Source organism: Somniosus microcephalus, unplaced genomic scaffold, assembly GCF_052327205.1.
Source record: "Somniosus microcephalus isolate GS21.2 unplaced genomic scaffold, FLI_Smic_1.0 unresolved_chr1, whole genome shotgun sequence".
NCBI classification, from domain to species: Eukaryota; Metazoa; Chordata; class Chondrichthyes; order Squaliformes; family Somniosidae; genus Somniosus; species Somniosus microcephalus.
Window position 1 is genome coordinate 163,938,898 of NW_028225179.1, and position 21,861 is coordinate 163,960,758.

Here is a 21,861-nt window from a genome sequence, read left to right on the forward strand (position 1 = left end):
TACCACGATGGTAGAAGGCGAACTTGGCGGACCTCAGTCCTTTTGCGGCTGGCAATTGCGATGTTCCTTTGTTTGCATCGTGCTGAACTGAACATCCCTCTCTCTGGGTGTGTTTGCCTGCCCCGCTGACTGGTTCTGAGGCAGGACTACTTTCATTGTACATTACTGGGAACAGCTGCAGGCATCTTGAGGGAAATAAAGTGGCGGGGCTGCGGGGATAGAGCGGGGGAATGGGACTGACTGGGTTGCTCTACAGAGAGCCGGCAGGGACTGGATGGATCGAATGGCCTCCTCCTGTGCTGTTATGTCTCTATCTCTGGCAGAACCGAGTGCCTGCTGGAACTGAACAGACAACAGCCCCACCAGGGGGCAGGAAATGGGAAACACAGACATAAAGCAACTTTTGTAAACCTTGAGGACTCCTTCTGTCTGCCTGTCCGTCTATCTGTCTGTCTGTCTATCGATCGATCCACCTCTCTATATATTCCAAGCGAGATTTGAAACATTTCTCTGTGCACTGGTAAACAATCCAGCACTGACGGAACGGGCTGGTGTGTGCGGTAACTCAGGCTGGATCCACCCTGTCGCAGACATAAACTGAAAGCGGTTTGAATCAGGAACATGGCGAACAGACAGCAGGCCGAGAGTCTAACAGATGAATTAATGTGTCCCATTTGTCTGGATTTCTTCACCGGTCCGGTTACACTGGAGTGTGGCCACAACTTCTGCCGCTCCTGTATCACACGGTATTGGGAAAATAAGGAGACAAACTCCTGCCCGGAATGTAGAGCCCAATTTCCGGAAAGAAACCTCAGGGTTAATCGGGCCTTGGCCAATCTGACCGAGAAAGTTCGGAATCTGAAGCTGAATCCGAAAGAGAAGGAAATTAAACATCAATGTGAGGAACATCAGGAAGAACTGATGCTGTTTTGTGAAACTGACAAGAAACTGATCTGTGTGAAGTGCCTTGTTGCTAAAGGCCCGCGGGGTCACAATTCCCACAACTTCATGCCGATACACGAGGCTGTGCAGATGTACCGGGTAAGATGGAGGGTAGAATCTCTGGTAACATTTCTGTCTCTGTTTTTCGTGTTTAAACTTTACATTCAGTTAACTTCTAATTCCAGGATAAACTGAAACCATACTTACAATCGGTTACAAAGAGAAAGGGTTCGGCTCTGGACACCGCACGGCGGCAGGAACAGCAGATTTCCGCAGTTAGGGTAAGGTCTCCCTGTGCTGATTATCTGGGATCTCGGTTAGTTTTGTTCCCTTTCTCGCGTGACATTAATTATGTTTCACATTTCATTTGGTAGGAACAGTCGAGAAGTCTGCAGACCCACATCACATCCGAGTTCGCTAAAATGCACCAGATTCTCACTGAGAGAGAGCAGCGTTTAATCCGAGATCTCAGGGGACAAGAGGGGGAGATTCTGAAACCGATGGAGAAAAACCTCAGTGTAATCCAGCAGGAGTTAGATTGTGTTGGGCGAGAACTATCCGAGTTACAGAGACAGATGGAGGAACAAGACACAGTCACATTTCTGAAGGTAAGACCTTTTATTTAAATATACATGCTACTCCTCGGTGACATCATAGTGTCATAATGGCACAGAAGGAGGCCATTCGGCCCATCGAGTCCGTGCCGGCTCTCTGTAGAGCAATCCAGTCAGTCCCATTCCTCCGCTCTATCCCCGTAGCCCTGCAAGTTTATTTCCCTCGAGTGCCTATCCAGTCTCCCCTTAAAAACATTGAGTGTCTCCGCTTCCACCACTTCCGTCGGCAGTGAATCCCAGGTCCTCACCACCCGCTGCATAGAAAAAGGTTTTCCTCACATCCCCCCTGTATCTCTTGCCCAAAACCTTAAATCTGTGTCCCCTGGTCCTTGTACCATCAACTAGTGGGAACAGCCTTTCCCCGTGTAGCCTATCCAAACCTGTCCTAATCTTGCACCTCTATCAAATCACCCCTCAACCTGCTTTGCTCTAATGAAAACATAGAAACATAGAAACATAGAAGATAGGAGCAGGAGTAGGCCATTCGGCCCCTCGAGCCTGCTCCGCCATTCAATGAGATCATGGCTGATCATCCAAATTCAGTACCCTGTCCCTGCTTTCTCCCCATATCCATTGATCCCTTTAGCCTTAAGAAATATATCTAACTCCTTCTTGAATATATTTAGTGAATTGGCCTCAACTGCCTTTCGTGGTAGAGAACTCCACAGGTTCACCACTCTCTGGGTGAAGAAATTCCTCCTCATCTCTGTCCTAAATGGCTTACCCGTTATCCTTAGACTGTGACCCCTGGTTCTGGACTCCCCCGTCATCAGGAACATCCTTCCTGCGTCTAGTCTGTCTAGTCCTGTTAGAATTTTATAAGTTTCAATGAGATCCCCTCTCATTCTTCTAAACTCCAGCAAATATAAGCCCAATCGACCCAATCTCTCCTCATACGTCATTCCTGCCATCCCAGGTATCCGTCTGGTGAATCTTTGCTGCGCTCCCTCCATGGCAAGAACATCCTTCCTCAGATAAGGCGACCAAAACTGCACATAATACTCAAGGTGTGGTCTCACCAGCTCCCTGTACAACTCCAGCAAGACATCCTTGCGCCTGTACTCGAATCCTCTCGCTACGAAGGCCAACATGCCATTTGCCTTCTTAACCACCTGCTGCACCTGCATGCTTACTGGTGCACAAGGACACCCAGGTCTCGTTGCACTTCCCCTCCTCCCAATCTATTACCATTCAGATAATAATGTGCCTTCCTGTTTTTGCCACTAAAGTGGATAACCTCGCATTTATCCACATTATACTGCATCTGCCATGCATCTGCCCAATCACCCAACCTGTCCAAATCATACTGGAGTTTCTCGGCATCCTCCTCACAGCACACACACCCACCCAGCTTTGTGTCGTCTGCAAACTTGGAGATATTACATCTAGTTCCCTCGTCTAGATCACTAATATATATTGTGAATAGCTGGGGTCCTAGCACCGATCCCTGCGGTACCCCACTAGTCACTGCCTGCTACTCGGAAAAAGACCCATTTATTCCAACTCTTTGCTTCCTATCTGCCAACCAGTTCTCTATCCAAGTCAGTACCTTACCCCCAATCCCACGTGCTTTGACTTTACACGCTAATCTCTTATGTGGGACCTTATCGAAAGCCTTCTGAAAGTCCAAATACACCACATCCACTGGTTCGCCCTTATCTATTCTACCAGTTACATCCTCAAAAAATTCTAGTAGATTAGTCAAGCATGATTTACCTTTTGTAAATCCATGTTGACTTTGTCCGATCCTGTCACTGTTTTCAAAGTGCTCTGCTATTACATCTTTTATAATGGACTCTAGCATTTTCCCCACTACTGATGTCAGGCTTACCGGTCTATAATTCCCCGTTTTCTCTCTACCACCTTTTTTGAATAGTGGGGTTACATTAGCTACCCTCCAATCCATGGGAACTGTTCCAGAGTCTATAGAATGTTGGAAGATGACCAGCAATGCATCTACTATTTCTAGGGCCACTTCCTTAAGTGCCCTAGGATGTAGATTATCAGGCCCTGGGGATTTATTGGCCTTCAATCCCATCAATTTCCCTAACACCATTTCCCTACAAATACCAAGTTCCCTTGTTAGCCACGGTTGAGTCACCTTTTTTGTTTTATTTTTATGCCAAACAGGGATGAACAAATTCTGCAGTTCATCCATGCGATCTTTAAATGTCTGCCATTGCCTATCCATGGTCAACCCTTTAAGTAACGTTCCCCAATCCATCCTAGCCAAGTCGCGCCTCATACCATCATAGTTTCCTTTATTTAAATTCAGGACCCTAGTCCCTGAGTCAAATACTTCACTCTCCATCTTAATGAAGAATTCGATCATATTATGATCGCTCCGCCCCAAGGGGCCTCGCACAACAAGATTGCTAATTAATCCTTTCTCATTGCATAATACCCAGTCTAAGATGGCCTGATCTCTAGTTGGTTCCTCGACATATTGGTCCAGGAAACCATCCCGTATACACTCCAGGAATTCCTCCTCCACAGTATTGTTACTAATTTGGTTAGCCCAATGTATGTGTAGATTAAAGTCACCCATGATAACTGCTGTGCCCTTATTGCACACATCTCTAATTTCCCGTTTAATGCCATCCCCAACCTCAGCATTACTGTTTGGGGGTCTGTATACAACTCCCACCAGCCTTTTCTGCCCCTTGGTATTTCTCAGCTCTACCCATACAGATTCCACATCATCAGAGCTAATATCCTTCCTTACTATTGTGTTAATCTCCTCTTTAACCAGCAATACTACCCCACCTCCCTTTCCTTTTTGCCTGTCTTTCCTGGATGTTGAATTCCCAGCCTTGGTCACCCTGGAGCCATGTCTCCTTAATCCCAATTAAATCATATCCGTTTACATCATTTTGCGCAGCTAATTCATCCACCTTATTACGAATGCTCCTCGCATTAAGACACAAAGCCTTCAAGCTTGTTTTTTTAACACTCTTAGACCTTTTAGAATTATTATTTACTGTGGCCATGTTTGATTTAAACCCTTGGATTTCTCTGACTGCCACTTTTGCTTTTCTCCTTCCTGTCTTTTGCTTCTATCCTTGTTTCCCATTCCTCTGTCTCCCTGCACAGGTTCCCAACCCCCTGCCAGTTTAGTTTAAACCCTCCCCAACAGCAGTAGCAAACACTCCCCCTAGGACATCGGTCCCAGTCCTGCCCAGGTGCAAACCGTCCAGTTTGTACTGGTCCCACCTCCCCCAGAACCGGTTCCAATGTCCCAGGAATTTGAATCCCTCCCCCTTGCACCATTCCTCTAGCCACGTATTTATCTGAAATATCCTTCTATTTCTACTCTGACTAGCACGTGGCACTGGTAGCAATCCTGAGATTACTACCAGCTTCTCCAATCTGTCCTTGTAGCTAAGATCCCCCATATCTGGAACCATTCTCGTAAATCTCCTCTGCAGCCTCTCAAGGGCCTTCACATCCTTCCTAAAGTGTGGTGACCAGAACTGGACGCAATACTCCAGTTGTGGCCTAACCAGCGCTTTATAAAGGTTCAGCATAACCTCTCTACTTTTGTACTCAATACCTCTATTTATGAAGCCCAAGATCCCATATGCTTTGTTAACCACTCTCTCAATATGTCCCGCCACCTTCAGGGACCTATGCACATTAACTCCCAGATCCCTCTGTCCCAGCACACTCTGTAAAACTGTGCCATTAAATGTATATTGCCTCTCCCTGTTCCTTCTGCCAAAACGCATCACCTCACACTTCTCTGTATTAAATTCCATCTGCCACTTGTCTCCGCATTTTGCCAGCCTCTATGTCCTGTTGCAGTCGATTGGTATCATCCTCACTGTTTGCCACCACCCCACCTCCCCCCGCCAAGTTTGGTGTCATCAGCAAATGTAGAAATTCTACTCTGTATTCCAATATCCAGGTAATTTATATGTATGATGAAAAAAGCAGTGGCCCCTGCACTGACCCTTGGGGAACACCACTGTCTTCCATCCTCCAGTCTGAAAATCTGCCCTTAACCACAACTCACTGTGTTCTGTCCTTCAGCCAATTCCTTATCCAAGCTGCCACTGACCCACCTATTCCATGAGCCTCAATTTTGTTAACCAGCCTTCTATGTGGTACTTTGTCAAATGCCTTCCTAAAATCCATGTTGACAACATCCATTCCATTCCATTCATCCATCCTCCCTGTTACTTTTTCAAAAAAATTCAATTAGATTAGTCAAACACGATCTGCCTTTTACAAATCCGTGTTGGCTCTCCTTAATTAGCTTAAACCTCTCCAAGTGCCCTTTAATTTTTTCCTTGATTATTGTTATCATCTGAAAACAAAACGTCATATAGGCTGACAACACCCAGCTCTACCTCATCCCCACCTCTCTCGACCCCTCCACTGCCTCTGATGTGTCACGTTGCTAGTCCAACATCCAGTAATGGATGAGCAGAAATTTCCACCAATTAAATATGGGGAAGCCCTAAGCCATTGTCTTCGGTCCCTGCCACAAACTCTGATCCCTCGGCACCAACTCCATCCCTCGCCTTGGCCATAGTCTGAGGCTGGTCCAGACCGTTGGTAACCTTGACATCTTATTTGACCCCGAGATGAGATTCCGAACACATATTCGCATCATCATCAAAAGCGCCTATTTCCACCTCTGTAACATCGCCCGTCTTAGCCCCTCCCTCAGCTCATCTGCTGCTGAAACTATTATCCGTGCCTTTGCTCCCTATGGACTCGCCTATTCCATAGCTCTCCTGGCTGGCCTCCTATTTTCCACCCTCCATAAACTTGAGCTTGTCCAAAACTCTGCTTCCCGTATTAGCGCTGCACACGGAGCCGCTTGCGCCCGCCGGAAATTCATCTTCTGCGCCCCAAGAGGGACACGGGGCGCTGCTCGAGGCGCACCGCGTCCCTCTTAGGGCGCTGAAACTGAATATCGCAGCGCAACGTGCCGCAGCGCCACGCTGCGGCACGGCGCGCTGCGGTACTGCAGGCCTTCCTCCCATTCTTAAGGGGGAGGGGCCTGCACCAGCGTGATCGGAGATCGCGAGTGCTGGCAAAAGAGTCCGGCACCGAGGAGAAGTGCTGGGCTCTTGGAAAACAGCCGGCACTGCCGCGGGGGGAGATCAGGAGGCCGGGGACGGAGGTGCTGGCAGGTGGCCGCCGAAAAAAACGGCCGCCCCGCACCTCCACCTTAATTTGCACCACTCCCGCCACAGGTAGGCCCCGTGAACCGGGCGCGATTTGCGGCCAGATTAGCGGAGGTAGACGCAAACAAATATCGCGATCGGGGCGGTAGCGGGGCGATGCGCACACCGATGACGTCATCGGTGGCGGCGCAGCGCTACAGGCTAACGCCGCCATTAGCGCCCCCGACAAATATTGCGGGAGGCGCGGCCAGTGGCGCTACAGCCACTGACTGCCCTCTTTGGCGCTAACTGGTGGCGCTACCCACCGAATTTTTAGCCCTTTGTTTCTACCTATCTTGGCCACACTTTAATGAGTCAATGTTGTTCTGTCATATTGTCCTACAATTTGATTTTTCTAAAGAAAATAGCACCATATTTTTAATATTTCTTCAACTTTGCTTTTCCTGATACCAGGCAGCATCCCAGTCAATATCTGCTGTATCCTCTGTAAACACACAATATCGTCCCTCTGGTGTGGAACACAATACTGCACCATTACCTCTGGGATTTTATATTCGATACCTCTTGTGATACAACCTAGAATTCTATTAGATTGTTTAAACAGCCTTATCAACCTGAGGTGCTGCCTTTAATGCTCAGTGAACCGGTGGCCCCAAATCCCTCTGCTCTTCTACCGCACCGAGACTACTTCCATTGGGAGCAGAATTCCTGCTGTTACTTCCCCTGTCTCAGCCCACACTCACTGACATTTAATTCTGTCCACCAAGATTAATCCCGTTCCCTCATCTTATTAATATCCCTTCACCGCTTCCTTTGGTCCTCTACCAAATTAACTCTACCTCCAGAACGGAACCCTGTGGGACACCACTATCCACCTCTAATCACTCTGAAAACACACCCGTAATTCCTACTCTCTGTTTTCGCCCTTCTAACTCATTTTTAATCCAGTTTACTCTCCTCCCCAAATTCCATACCACATGAGCCTCTCTAGGAATCGCCTGTGTGGTATCTTATCAAGGCGTTCCTAACGTCCACATACACTGCATTCACTGCATGTCCCCATTTACCATGTCTGTTATATCCTCAAAGAAATCAAGAAATATTTCCAACAAGATCACATCTTCTGAAACCTGTGCTTTAATTTCAATTGGTTTCTTACCTCATTTTTTATCCAGGGCCTTCTAAAACTACTAGTAGTTTCCTTCTTTTAAACAGAATATCCTTATTCTATACCTTTCGAATCCCTTGTTGAAAATATCCCATTGTTGCTCTTCAGTCCTGTGTATTAATGTCTTCCATCACCTCACCTTGGCTAGCTCGCTCCTCATTTTACTGAAATCTGCCTTACTCCATTCTCAGTTTCTACTGACCTTTTCCGTTAGAATTCGATCTTACAGCTAATGATAAGGTGTGCACCAACATTTAGCTCATCTACCTGATCATTACTTATAACCAGGTCAGGCACTTAAAGCTACCAAACTGATTCTCGATGCACTGAATCCAAGCGGTGTGAGATCCCGTGGTGAAGCGCCTCTCACGGTGCTACCTGCAGAGTGTAACTCCGGGTGGTGGGAGATCCGGTTCAAAAATTGCTGAGGAGGTTCTTCCGCCTCTCGGTTAGTTTGTGTAGAAAGTACAATCGATCAGTTTCTAGTTACGGTGATGTTATCTTGCTGCACCTGAACCAATCTTTGTGTGTGTGAGAGAGAGAGAAGTAAGAGTGCCTTGGTGTAGGGTGCCATTATATTACAGTCCACAGCTGGCAGGCTCCAGCTGTGATGACGCTGACTGCTAACCTCACATTGTACACGGACAGAGCACGCATGTGTAAAGCTATGCTGGTGATAGGTTGCGCTTTTAAAACCAGTTGAGAGGCGGCAGGCATGGAGGCTCTCTCCTCGCATCTATCTACCTTCCACTGTCTAAGATATTGGAAATGTTCTGCACTTTCTCCCATTATAAATTGCTGTGTCCACACTTATATTCGCATTGTATTCTGTGGACATGTCAGGCTGCAACTACACGCTGCTACCAGTGGAGGCGCTGCGGCCCCAGCAGTGGGCGACTGACACAGCTGAAATATTTCACACTTGGTGTCATGTTGCAGTGTGTGATGTTGAATTCTGAATTTCTGCTCCCAGACCCTGACTGTGAACTGAGATCCGTGTTCCTTTTTTATTTCAGGAGGCAATTTCCTGGAAAAAAAGGTATGACGTTCTCTCTACTGAAATGTTATTTAACCTGTTAAAGGAACAAACGGCTGGATTCCTAGAGTTGAATGTTTGATATTTTCAGAATCAGTGAAGAGAAAAATCTCCTTTCATTGGACGGCCGGAATCTGCCCCTGGGAATATTCAAAGGGCCCGGACAGTACACAGCGTGGAAAGAAATGATCGAGAACATCAGCCCAGGTAAAGAGTTTTCACCGCTCCTATTTCAGACTTTTGAAAGTCTCGTTGTGTGAATACATCGAAGTAATGAAATACAACTACAGTATTTAGACAATTAGGAACAAAAAACACCATGAAATAATCTCCACAAGGAGTTTGAAACTGGTTTGTGAAATCAGTGTTCCTGTCTCTGACCACACATCAGATCCAGGAGTGACGATGCTGTACAGAAGCAGTGTGTATTATTGGTGACACAGGACAATGTTCTCACCCTTCAGACTGACGGGTCACTCTGCAGCGTCTGAAAAATACCCAGACTGCTGGTCACAAAAAGGTTCAAGATACAGCGGAACAGAATCGCTGACCTCCCCCTTTCCCAGGGAGAAACTTGGCTCAGCGGCCCGTCCCACCCCCTCCAAGGTCCTCCCCTGCCTTCAAGGGGCTGCGGCCGACCACACCCCCACAACCTGTTCCCTCTAGGGGTCCTCCCGTGCCCCTCTGGCGCACTGTCCTGCCCTTTGGTTCCCTAACAATGCTTCCATGCCCCAGCCTGATGATTTATTTTTTCAAATTATTTACAGCACAAAAACAGGCCATTCGACCCAACAGGACCATGTCGGTGTTTATGCTCCATAATAGCCTCCTCACACCTTACTTCATCCCACCCTATCACCGTATCCTTCTATTCCTTTCTCCCTCATGTGTTTATCCAGCTTCCCCTAAATGCATCTGTGCTATTCACCTCAACTACTCTATGTGGGAGCGAGTTGCACATTTCCACCACTGTCTGAGTAAAGTAGTTTCTCCTGAATTCCCTTTTAGATTTATTAGTGCATATCTTATATTTATGATCCCTAGTTTTAGTATCCAAGCAAGTGGAAACATCTTCTCTACGTCTACCCTATCAAAGCCTTTCATAATATTAAGACCTCTATCAGGTCACCTCTCAGCTTTCCCATTTCTGGAGAAAAATGCCCCAGTCTGTTCAATCTGTAGGGGGGCTTCTCTTAACTGGTTTAAGGTAATTCACCTGGTCAGGCAGCCTTTGCCTGCACTCTGACCAACTCCAATCTTTTACCTGGTTCACAGTAATTCACCTGGTCAGGCAGCCTTTGCCTGCACTCTGACCAACTCCAATCTTTTACCTGGTTCACAGTAATTCACCTGGTCAGGCAGCCTTTGCCTGCACTCTGACCAACTCCAATCTTTTACCTGGTTTAAGGTAATTTACCTGGTCTTGCAGCCTTTGCCTGCACTCTGACCAACTCCAATCTTTTACCTGGTTCACGGTAATTCACCTGGTCAGGCAGCCTTTGCCTGCACTCTGACCAACTCCAATCTTTTACCTGGTTCACGGTAATTCACCTGGTCAGGCAGCCTTTGCCTGCACTCTGACCAACTCCAATCTTTTACCTGGTTCACGGTAATTCACCTGGTCAGGCAGCCTTTGCCTGCACTCTGACCAACTCCAATCTTTTACCTGGTTCACGGTAATTCACCTGGTCAGGCAGCCTTTGCCTGCACTCTGACCAACTCCAATCTTTTACCTGGTTCACGGTAATTCACCTGGTCAGGCAGCCTTTGCCTGCACTCTGACCAACTCCAATCTTTTACCTGGTTTAAGGTAATTCACCTGGTTTTGCAGCCTTTGCCTGCACTCTGACCAACTCCAATCTTTTACCTGGTTCACGGTAATTCACCTGGTCAGGCAGCCTTTGCCTGCACTCTGACCAATTCCAATCTTTTACCTGGTTCACGGTAATTCACCTGGTCAGGCAGCCTTTGCCTGCACTCTGACCAACTCCAATCTTTTACCTGGTTCACGGTAATTCACCTGGTCGGGCAGCCTTTCCTGCACTCTGACCAACTCCAATCTTTTACCTGGTTTACGGTAATTCACCTGGTCGGGCAGCCTTTGCCTGCACTCTGACCAACTCCAATCTTTTACCTGGTTCACGGTAATTCACCTGGTCAGGCAGCCTTTGCCTGCACTCTGACCAACTCCAATCTTTTACCTGGTTTACGGTAATTTCCCTGGTCAGGCAGCCTTTGCCTGCACTCTGACCAACTCCAATCTTTTACCTGGTTTACAGTAATTCACCTGGTCAGGCAGCCTTTGCCTGCACTCTGACCAACTCCAATCTTTTACCTGGTTCACGGTAATTCACCTGGTCAGGCAGCCTTTGCCTGCATTCTGACCAACTCCAATCTTTTACCTGGTTTAAGGTAATTCACCTGGTCAGGCAGCCTTTACCTGCACTCTGACCAACTCCAATCTTTTACCTGGTTTAAGGTAATTCACCTGGTCAGGCAGCCTTTGCCTGCACTCTGACCAATTCCAATCTTTTACCTGGTTTAAGGTAATTCACCTGGTCAGGCAGCCTTTGCCTGCACTCTGACCAACTCCAATCTTTTACCTGGTTCACGGTAATTCACCTGGTCAGGCAGCCTTTGCCTGCACTCTGACCAACTCCAATCTTTTACCTGGTTCACGGTAATTCACCTGGTCAGGCAGCCTTTGCCTGCACTCTGACCAACTCCAATCTTTTACCTGGTTTACGGTAATTCACCTGGTCAGGCAGCCTTTGCCTGCACTCTGACCAACTCCAATCTTTTACCTGGTTCACGGTAATTCACCTGGTCAGGCAGCCTTTGCCTGCACTCTGACCAACTCCAATCTTTTACCTGGTTTAAGGTAATTCACCTGGTCAGGCAGCCTCTGCCTGCACTCTGACCAACTCCAATCTTTTACCTGGTTCACGGTAATTCACCTGGTCAGGCAGCCTTTGCCTGCACTCTGACCAACTCCAATCTTTTACCTGGTTCACGGTAATTCACCTGGTCAGGCAGCCTTTGCCTGCACTCTGACCAACTCCAATCTTTTACCTGGTTCACGGTAATTCACCTGGTCAGGCAGCCTTTGCCTGCACTCTGACCAACTCCAATCTTTTACCTGGTTTAAGGTAATTCACCTGGTCAGGCAGCCTTTGCCTGCACTCTGACCAACTCCAATCTTTTACCTGGTTCACGGTAATTCACCTGGTCAGGCAGCCTTTGCCTGCACTCTGACCAATTCCAATCTTTAACCTGGTTCACGGTAATTCACCTGGTCAGGCAGCCTTTGCCTGCACTCTGACCAACTCCAATCTTTTACCTGGTTCACGGTAATTCACCTGGTCAGGCAGCCTTTGCCTGCACTCTGACCAACTCCAATCTTTTACCTGGTTCACGGTAATTCACTTGGTCAGGCAGCCTTTGCCTGCACTCTGACCAACTCCAATCTTTTTCCTGGTTCACAGTAATTCACCTGGTCAGGCAGCATTTGCCTGCACTCTGACCAACTCCAATCTTTTACCTGGTTTAAGGTAATTCACCTGGTCAGGCAGCCTTTGCCTGCACTCTGACCAACTCCAATCTTTTACCTGGTTTACGGTAATTCACCTGGTCAGGCAGCATTTGCCTGCACTCTGACCAACTCCAATCTTTTACCTGGTTCACGGTAATTCACCTGGTCAGGCAGCCTTTGCCTGCACTCTGACCAACTCCAATCTTTTACCTGGTTCACGGTAATTCACCTGGTCAGGCAGCCTTTGCCTGCACTCTGACCAACTCCAATCTTTTACCTGGTTCACAGTAATTCACCTGGTCAGGCAGCCTTTGCCTGCACTCTGACCAACTCCAATCTTTTACCTGGTTTACAGTAATTCACCTGGTCAGGCAGCCTTTGCCTGCACTCTGACCAACTCCAATCTTTTACCTGGTTCACAGTAATTCACCTGGTCAGGCAGCCTTTGCCTGCACTCTGACCAACTCCAATCTTTTACCTGGTTCACGGTAATTCACCTGGTCAGGCAGCCTTTGCCTGCACTCTGACCAACTCCAATCTTTTACCTGGTTCACGGTAATTCACCTGGTCAGGCAGCCTTTGCCTGCACTCTGACCAACTCCAATCTTTTACCTGGTTTACGGTAATTCACCTGGTCAGGCAGCCTTTGCCTCCACTCTGACCAACTCCAATCTTTTACCTGGTTCACGGTAATTCACCTGGTCGGGCAGCCTTTGCCTGCACTCTGACCAACTCCAATCTTTTACCTGGTTCACGGTAATTCACCTGGTCGGGCAGCCTTTGCCTCCACTCTGACCAACTCCAATCTTTTACCTGGTTCACGGTAATTCACCTGGTCGGGCAGCCTTTGCCTGCACTCTGACCAACTCCAATCTTTTACCTGGTTTACGGTAATTCACCTGGTCAGGCAGCCTTTGCCTGCACTCTGACCAACTCCAATCTTTTACCTGGTTCACGGTAATTCACCTGGTCAGGCAGCCTTTGCCTCCACTCTGACCAACTCCAATCTTTTACCTGGTTCACGGTAATTCACCTGGTCAGGCAGCCTTTGCCTGCACTCTGACCAACTCCAATCTTTTACCTGGTTTAAGGTAATTCACCTGGTCAGGCAGCCTTTACCTGCACTCTGACCAACTCCAATCTTTTACCTGGTTCACGGTAATTCACCTGGTCGGGCAGCCTTTGCCTGCACTCTGACCAACTCCAATCTTTTACCTGGTTTAAGGTAATTCACCTGGTCAGGCAGCCTTTGCCTGCACTCTGACCAACTCCAATCTTTTACCTGGTTCACGGTAATTCACCTGGTCAGGCAGCCTTTGCCTGCACTCTGACCAACTCCAATCTTTTACCTGGTTCACGGTAATTCACCTGGTCAGGCAGCCTTTGCCTGCACTCTGACCAACTCCAATCTTTTACCTGGTTCACGGTAATTCACCTGGTCAGGCAGCCTTTGCCTCCACTCTGACCAACTCCAATCTTTTACCTGGTTCACGGTAATTCACCTGGTCAGGCAGCCTTTGCCTGCACTCTGACCAACTCCAATCTTTTACCTGGTTTAAGGTAATTCACCTGGTCGGGCAGCCTTTACCTGCACTCTGACCAACTCCAATCTTTTACCTGGTTCACGGTAATTCACCTGGTCGGGCAGCCTTTGCCTCCACTCTGACCAACTCCAATCTTTTACCTGGTTTAAGGTAATTCACCTGGTCGGGCAGCCTTTGCCTGCACTCTGACCAACTCCAATCTTTTACCTGGTTTAAGGTAATTCACCTGGTCAGGCAGCCTTTGCCTGCACTCTGACCAACTCCAATCTTTTACCTGGTTCACAGTAATTCACCTGGTCAGGCAGCCTTTGCCTGCACTCTGACCAACTCCAATCTTTTACCTGGTTTACGGTAATTCACCTGGTCGGGCAGCCTTTGCCTGCACTCTGACCAACTCCAATCTTTTACCTGGTTTAAGGTAATTCACCTGGTCGGGCAGCCTTTGCCTGCACTCTGACCAACTCCAATCTTTTACCTGGTTCACAGTAATTCACCTGGTCGGGCAGCCTTTGCCTGCACTCTGACCAACTCCAATCTTTTACCTGGTTCACGGTAATTCACCTGGTCGGGCAGCCTTTGCCTGCACTCTGACCAACTCCAATCTTTTACCTTGTTCACGGTAATTCACCTGGTCAGGCAACCTTGCTGCTACGCTGTAAACCAATTTACAATAAACCAATTTTCAAACAGCGGTTTCAAATCGCTACCCCACCTTCCAGTTCTGACTGAAGGACTTATAATTAATGGTATTAAAATGGACAAATGCTCTGGATGAGAGAAAAATCATGCTTTATTAACTGGAAGAAACTATAATCTATATATATAAACGAGTCGATCTGTCTGTCTGTCTGTACTTCTGTCCTCGGGTGTGCGTCTGTCCGGCTATGCGCTCGAAAGTTATAGAGCCTACCTACGCGTGCGTTACCTCCAAAGAAAGCTTACGGTTCCGGGACGGTCCTAAGCATATTTACTTTTCGGTCGGACGAAAATTGTTCGCGCCTTATGCAAAAAACCTTCAAAATTAAACTCATTATCTGCTACTTAACATTGATTGACTGACGTCAAGGTTCGACCAATCCTGTGCTGTCACGATTGACCAATCCTACAGTACGGTCCCCTGATGGTTGGCCAATCGGTGTGTGTGTGTGGGCGGGACTAATCGTTTTCATCTCAGGGATCTGGCAGCCATTGTTTCACTACCATTACTTCAGCTTCCAGCTCAAACTACTTTGATCATCCAGCTTTGAAAAAGTTAGTATCTCTTTTAAAAATAACTTAAGATTTACCAAAAACGTTTTATAAGTACTTTCACTTTCATCTTTCAAGGTATTAAAAGGTAGAAATGTTGCCCGGCAGCAGATTCACACAGGGAGAGAGAGACAGGGCTTGAAAGCCTGGGACTCGATTTAAAAGGTTGCCCGGCACCAGATTCACAGAGGGACACAGAGAGGCCCCAAAGCCTGGCACTCGATTTAAACCGCCCAGCCCAAAACAGCCCTGGCAAAGCCGGGCTCCCCCAGCTAGTCAAATATAAAACTATACCACACGAACACAGTAAATTACAGTAAAATTGCTTAAATGGAGGAAGGCAGACGGCAAAAATGAGGGGTAAGTGGCTGCAATGTTGATGAAACAATCTTAGCAATATCCCCTTAATTACCACCCCTAACTCCTTACTAAGTTGCTTTGCTGAGGAGTCAGAAACCCTGCTCACCTGTGGTCCAGCGAAGTAAGAGCTAAGCGAGAGAGATAGCTTCTCAGGAGCTATCTTTATACCTGGAAAAGTCTGTCTGCAAAATTCGCCCCCAAAGTTCCAATACACAAGAGAAACGCTGTGATTGGTTGATTCAAAGTGGTTGGAATGGATTAATGTGTTTGCACTGTGGGGCCGAAATGTTCCCGCCCACATCCGGAGCTCACCTGGGCTAAAACAAAAGGGAATGCAACTGCCCTATTGTCCAGAATGATGGGTGATTCAAACCCATTCAATGCTTAAACTGTTCCCTTACAAAATCCGTTCCATGGTTTCAGTATCTCATTGTCTGTGAGTGCTTTGAATGGCTGTGTAAACAGAAGCAGTTTCAATCGATTGTCCTTGTGGCTGGTCTCAAGTAGTTAATCCCTTATGCCAATAAGCAACTTCAAGTGCTTCTGAGAGGGAAACTCCCTGGTTTGATTGACAGGTCTTTCACACAGACGCATTACACGCTGTACAAGCTTTTCCAAACCCCACTGTTCTTGGCCAATGCTTTATGTGGCCATTTTAAAACCTCTTTGAAATATACACAGTTCGAAACTCAGAGGTACCATTTTTAATAAAAATGTAATGTCTTAGATCCTGATGTTGCCCAAGTGCTGCTCTGTCCAACGTAGCTTTTCACGATTCTGGGTATGCTTTTAAAAAAAAAACAATGTCCTACCCAGAGGCAATTCAAAACATAATTCTTCATCCACGATGTGGAACAGTATTTTCAATCTTCAGGGAAAAATAGGGGAATTTTGCGAACCCCTACAAACCTTTCCTGATAATTATAACCTCCCATCCTTGGATGCTATCATCCTTGCAAATCTATTTTGACCTCTTCCAATGCCTCTCTATACTTTTTATAATATGAAAACTAGCACAGCTCACAATACTCTAAGTGAGGTCTAACCACGTTTCTATACACGTTTAATATGACTTCCCCGATTTTCAATTCTATCCTTCTAAAAATGAAACCTAGTGCTTTGTTTGCCTTATTAAGCTGCATCGCTACTTTTAGTGATTTCCGTATCTGTACCCCCAGATCCCTTTGCTTCTCTATCCCATTTGGACTGTATTTCAAGGAGTATGTGACCTCCTTATTCTTCCTACCAAAATGTATCACCTGACGCTTATCTGTATTGAAGTTAATTTGCCAATTACATGCCCATTCTGCAAGTTCATTAATGTCGTCTTTTATTTTGTCACTGTCCTCCTCTATTAACTACACCCCACCCCCTAATTTAGTGTCGTCCACATAAGAACATAAGAAATAGGAGCAGGAGTAGGCCATACGGCCCCTCGGGCCTGCTCCGCCATTCAATAGGATCATGGCTGATCCGAACCTAGACTCACGTCCACTTCCCTGCCCTCTCCCCATAACTCCTAATTCCATTATCTGCTAGGAAACTGTCTATCTCCGTTTTAAATCTATTTAATGTTGCAGCTTCCACAGCTCTCTGGGGTAGCAAATTCCATAGATTTACTACCCACTGAGTAAAGAAGTTTCTCCTCATCTCAGTTTTGAAAGGGCAGCCCCTTATTGTAAGATTATGCCCCCTAGTTCTAGTCTCACCCATCAGTGGAAACATCCTCACCGCATCCACCCGATTAATCCCCCTCACAATCTTATATGTTTCAATAAGATCGCCTCTCATTCTTCTGAACTCCAATGAGTAGAGGCCCAACCTACTCACCCTTTCCTCATACGTCAACCCCCTCATCTCCGGAATCAACCGAGTGAACCTTCTCTGAACCGCCTCAAGAGCAAGTATATCTTTTCTTAAATATGGAAACCAAAACTGCACGCAGTATTCCAGGTGTGGCCTCACCAATACCCTTTATAACTGAAGCAAGACTTCCCTGTTTTTATACTCCATCCCCCTTGCAATAAAAGCCGAGATTCCATTGGCCTTTCTGATCACCTGCTGCACCTGCACACTAACCTTCTGTGTTTCATGCACCAGGACCCCCAGATCCCTTTGTACTGTAGCACTTTGCAGTTTCTCTCCATTTAGATAATAACTTGCTCTTTGATATTTTCTGCCAAAGTGCATAACCTCACACTTTCCAATATTATATTCCATCTGCCAAATCTCTGCCCACTCACTTAGCCTGTCTATGTCCTTTTGCTGGTTTTTTATGTCCTCCTCACTCACTGCTTTCCCTCCCATCTTTGTATCATCAGCAAACGTGGATATGTTGCACTCAGTCCCTTCCTCCAAATCATCAATATAGATTGTAAAGAGTTGGGGTCCCAGCACTGACCCCTGCGGACACCACTAGTTACTGATTGCCAGCCCGAGAACGAACCATTTATCCCAACTCTTTGTTTTCTGTTAGATAGCCAATCTTCCACCCATGCCAGTATATTACCCCCAATCCTGTGATTTTTTATCTTGATCAGTAATCTTTTGTGTGGCACCTTGTCAAATGCCTTTTGGAAGTCCAAATACACTACATCCACTGGTTCCCCTTTATCCACCCTGTATGTTACGTCCTCAAAGAATTCGAGCAAATTTGTCAAACATTGTACTTCTCATTCCAGAGTCCAGATCATTTATGTAAGTGGTGAACAACAGTAGTCCCAGCACCAATCCTTGTGGAACGCTACTTTCCACCTTTTGCCAGTCTGAGTAGCTACCATTAACTTTTTCTCTCTGTTTTCTGTTTTGCAGCCAGCTTGCCATCCACTCTACTGCTTGTCCCTTGACTCCACATCTTCTGACCTTTGTCACGAGTCTACTATGCGGGAGCTTATCTGAGGAGTTTCGAAAATCCAAATATAGTACATCTACTACATTGCCCTTGTCTACTCTTTCTGTTAGTTCTTCAAATAATTCAATAAGGTTGGTCAAGCATGGCCTTCCCTTTTGAAATCCGTGCTGACTAGTTTATTATATTTTCAATTTGTAGATATTTTTCAATTACATATTTGAGTAAAGATTCCATGATCTTTCCTACCACGCACATTAAGCTAACTGGCCTATAGTTCCTTGGACTCGTCCATCTCCCTTTTTAAATATAGGAATCACATTAGCAGTCTGCCAGTCCTCTGGCACTATTCCCTTTTCTCTTTATATTTATATATATATGTAATAGTGCCATATCTTCGCTAATTTATTTTAATGCATGTGGGTGCAATCCATCCGAACCAGGGGGTTTATCCTGTCTAAGTTTGATTAGTTTATCAATTAACTCGCCCTTTCTATCTTAAATGTCTTTACATCTTGTTTGAGCTCTTGTTCTATTGTCATGTTCACCTTATTCGTGTTGATAAAAACTGAGACAAAGTCAATAATAATTGAGGATTTTAAAAGGTAAGTCAATCAGAGATTGATTAAATCACAGCAAAAAAAATTAATCTCTGACTGTGTTATTTTAATGTTCACCCAGCTCCAGCCTCTCTGATTCTGGATCCGAACACAGCAAGTCCCCGGCTCATCGTATCTGAGGACCGGACCAATGTGAGACTCGGAGACAAACGACAGCCGCTCCCTGACACCCCGGAGAGGTTTGATGCCTGGCTGTGTGTCCTGGGATCGGAGGGATTCACATCAGGGAGACACTACTGGGAGGTGGAGGTGGGGGAAAAGACGGAGTGGCTTGTGGGAGTGACCCGTGAGCCATCTGAGAGGAAAGGGACATTCAACCCGAGACCTGAGACCAGATACTGGATTGTGGAGCTGATCCGCGGAAGCGGCTATTTTGCCTTCACCTCCCCTTCACCGACTCCCCTCAGCCCGAGTGTGAAGCCCCGGAAGATCGGGGTCTACCTGGACCATGAGGGTGGACAGGTGTCATTTTACAATGCGGACAACATGTCCCATCTCCACACTTTCACCCACACTTTCACTGAGAGAATCTTTCCCATCTTCAATCCGGGATGGAATGATGTTGGGAAAAACTCCGCCCCACTGATAATCTGCGGGGTTAAAGGTCACTAACAGTAATGGGTCTGTTTCCATCATTTTACCTCCAATTTCAGTTTCTCATTCCATTTCCTCCCGGGTGTTTCTGTGTAATAAACCTTTCCAATTGTAACTCAGTTTGTAATCAGTGTTTGACTGGAACCCCAGCAGGGCCGGGGGTCACTGACTAACCCTCCCACCCTCACCCTGAAGCTTATCATCCCCGCCCAACCTGGACTGGAATAGAGTCTCTGCCCCTCCAGAGACCACAGCCTGGAATTCCTGGGGAGATATTACCCGATCAACATTTAACTTCATTTCCTGTGACATTCCTTTGGCTACGATTTTAGCGAAACCGCTGACCTGAAATTCCTGGCCCTCCAGGCAATGCCGGAGTTATGCTCCAGCCGCACCGAGCGAGTCTGGAACAGCCACTGATTCAAAGCACCCAAAATAGATTCTACTTTCCTTTCACCCCACCCCCTGTGCTATTGCTGTCCTCTCTGGCCTGGGCACCACGCATGGTCCCTGCCTACATGTGACCCTTGCTGTATCCCCTCTGCTGTAATAATGTTGTGTATTAACCACCAACTGCCCACATAGCTGAAAATGTTTGATAATCTTGTGTAGAATTTGATGAAAATAAAATGTGAAAGAATGTGTCCCGGTATTTGGAACGATTGTTTAGAATGAAAGAGTACAGAATGTTCTGACCACTTGCTGATCGTGTTTGAAGTAATATCTTGATCTTAAGAAGAAGGCAGTGGATTTGCTCAGGAACACAGATGTACAAACAGCCCCCTCAATAAGCAGGTGTCGCGGGAAAGTCTGCAGAAAGAACTGCTTCAGTCAGGAAAACTACTCTTTCTGAGATGTGATTTTCATCAGAGGAAGCTTACACACGGCGGGGCATCGAGAGAAGGAAACATAGAAATATAGAAGATAGGAGCAGGGGTAGGCCAGTCAGCCCCTCGAGCCTGCTCCGCCATTCAATGGGATCATGGCTGATCGGCCAAATTCAGTACACTGTCCCTGCCTTCTCCCCATATCCCTTGATCCCTTTAGCCTTAAGAAATATATCCAACTCCTTCTTGAATAAATTTAATGAATTGGCCTCTACTGCCTTCTGTGGTAGAGAATTCCACAGGTTCACCACTCTCTGGGTGAAGAAATTCCTCCTCATCTCTGGCCTAAATGGCTTACCCCTTATCCTTAGACTGTGACCCCTGGTTCTGGACTCCCCGACAATCGGGAACATCCTTCCAGCATCTAGTCTCTCTAGTGCTGTTAGAATTTTATAAGTGTCAATGGGATCCCCTCTCATTCTTCTAAACTACAGCGAGTACAAGCCCAATCGACCCAATCTCTCCTCATACGTCATTCCTGACATCCCAGGTAGCAGCCTGGTGAATCTTCGCTGCACTCCTTCCATGGCAAGAACATCCTTCCTCAGATAAGGTGACCAAAACTGCACACAATACTGAAGAAGTGGTCTCACCAAGGCCCTGTACAACAGCAGCAAGACATCCTTGTTCCTGTACTCAAACCCTCTCGCTACGAAGGCAAACATACCATTTGCCTTCTTAACTGCCTGCTGCACCTGCATGCTTACCTTCAGCGACTGGTGCACAAGGACGCCTAAGTCTCATTGCACTTCCCCTTCTCCCAATCTATTACCATTCAGATAATAATCTGCCTTCCTGTTTTTGACACCAAAGTGGATAACCTCGCATTTATCCACGTTATATTGCATCTGCCATGCTTCTGCCCAATCACCCAACCTGTCCAAATCATACTGGAGTTTCTCGGCATCCTTCTCACAGCACACACGCCCACCCAGCGTTGTGTCGTCTGCAAACTTGGAGATACTACATCTAGTTCTCTCGTCTAGATCATTAATATATATTGTGAATAGCTGGGGTCCCAGGACCGATCCCTGCGGTACCCCACTAGTCACTGCCTGCCACTCGGAAAAAGCCGTTTATTCCAACTCTTTGCTTTCTATCTGCCAACCAGTTCTCTATCCAAGTCAATACCTTGCCCCCAATCCCATGTGCCTTAACTTTACACGCTAATCTCTTATGCAGGACCTTATCGAAAGCCTTTTAAAAGTCCAAATACACCACATCCACTGGTTCTCCCTTATCTATTTTACCAGTTACATCCTCAAAAATTTCCAGTAGATTAGTCAAGCACGATTTACCTTTTGTAAATCCATGTTGACTTTGTCCGATC

General features: G+C 46.7%; 1 protein-coding gene across 1 annotated transcript; it reads left to right on the forward strand.

The window, feature by feature from the left end:
* Positions 1–212: 212 nt before the first annotated feature.
* On the forward strand, positions 213–20,288 carry LOC147096452 (zinc-binding protein A33-like). The gene is made up of 6 exons (XM_085975243.1): positions 213–1,041; positions 1,128–1,223; positions 1,317–1,550; positions 8,879–8,901; positions 8,990–9,105; positions 19,112–20,288. Exons 1-6 carry the CDS (start codon positions 622–624, stop codon positions 19,660–19,662), a joined length of 1,440 nt encoding a protein of 479 aa, XP_085831369.1. The 5' UTR covers positions 213–621; the 3' UTR covers positions 19,663–20,288.
* The last annotated feature ends 1,573 nt before the right edge of the window (positions 20,289–21,861 follow it).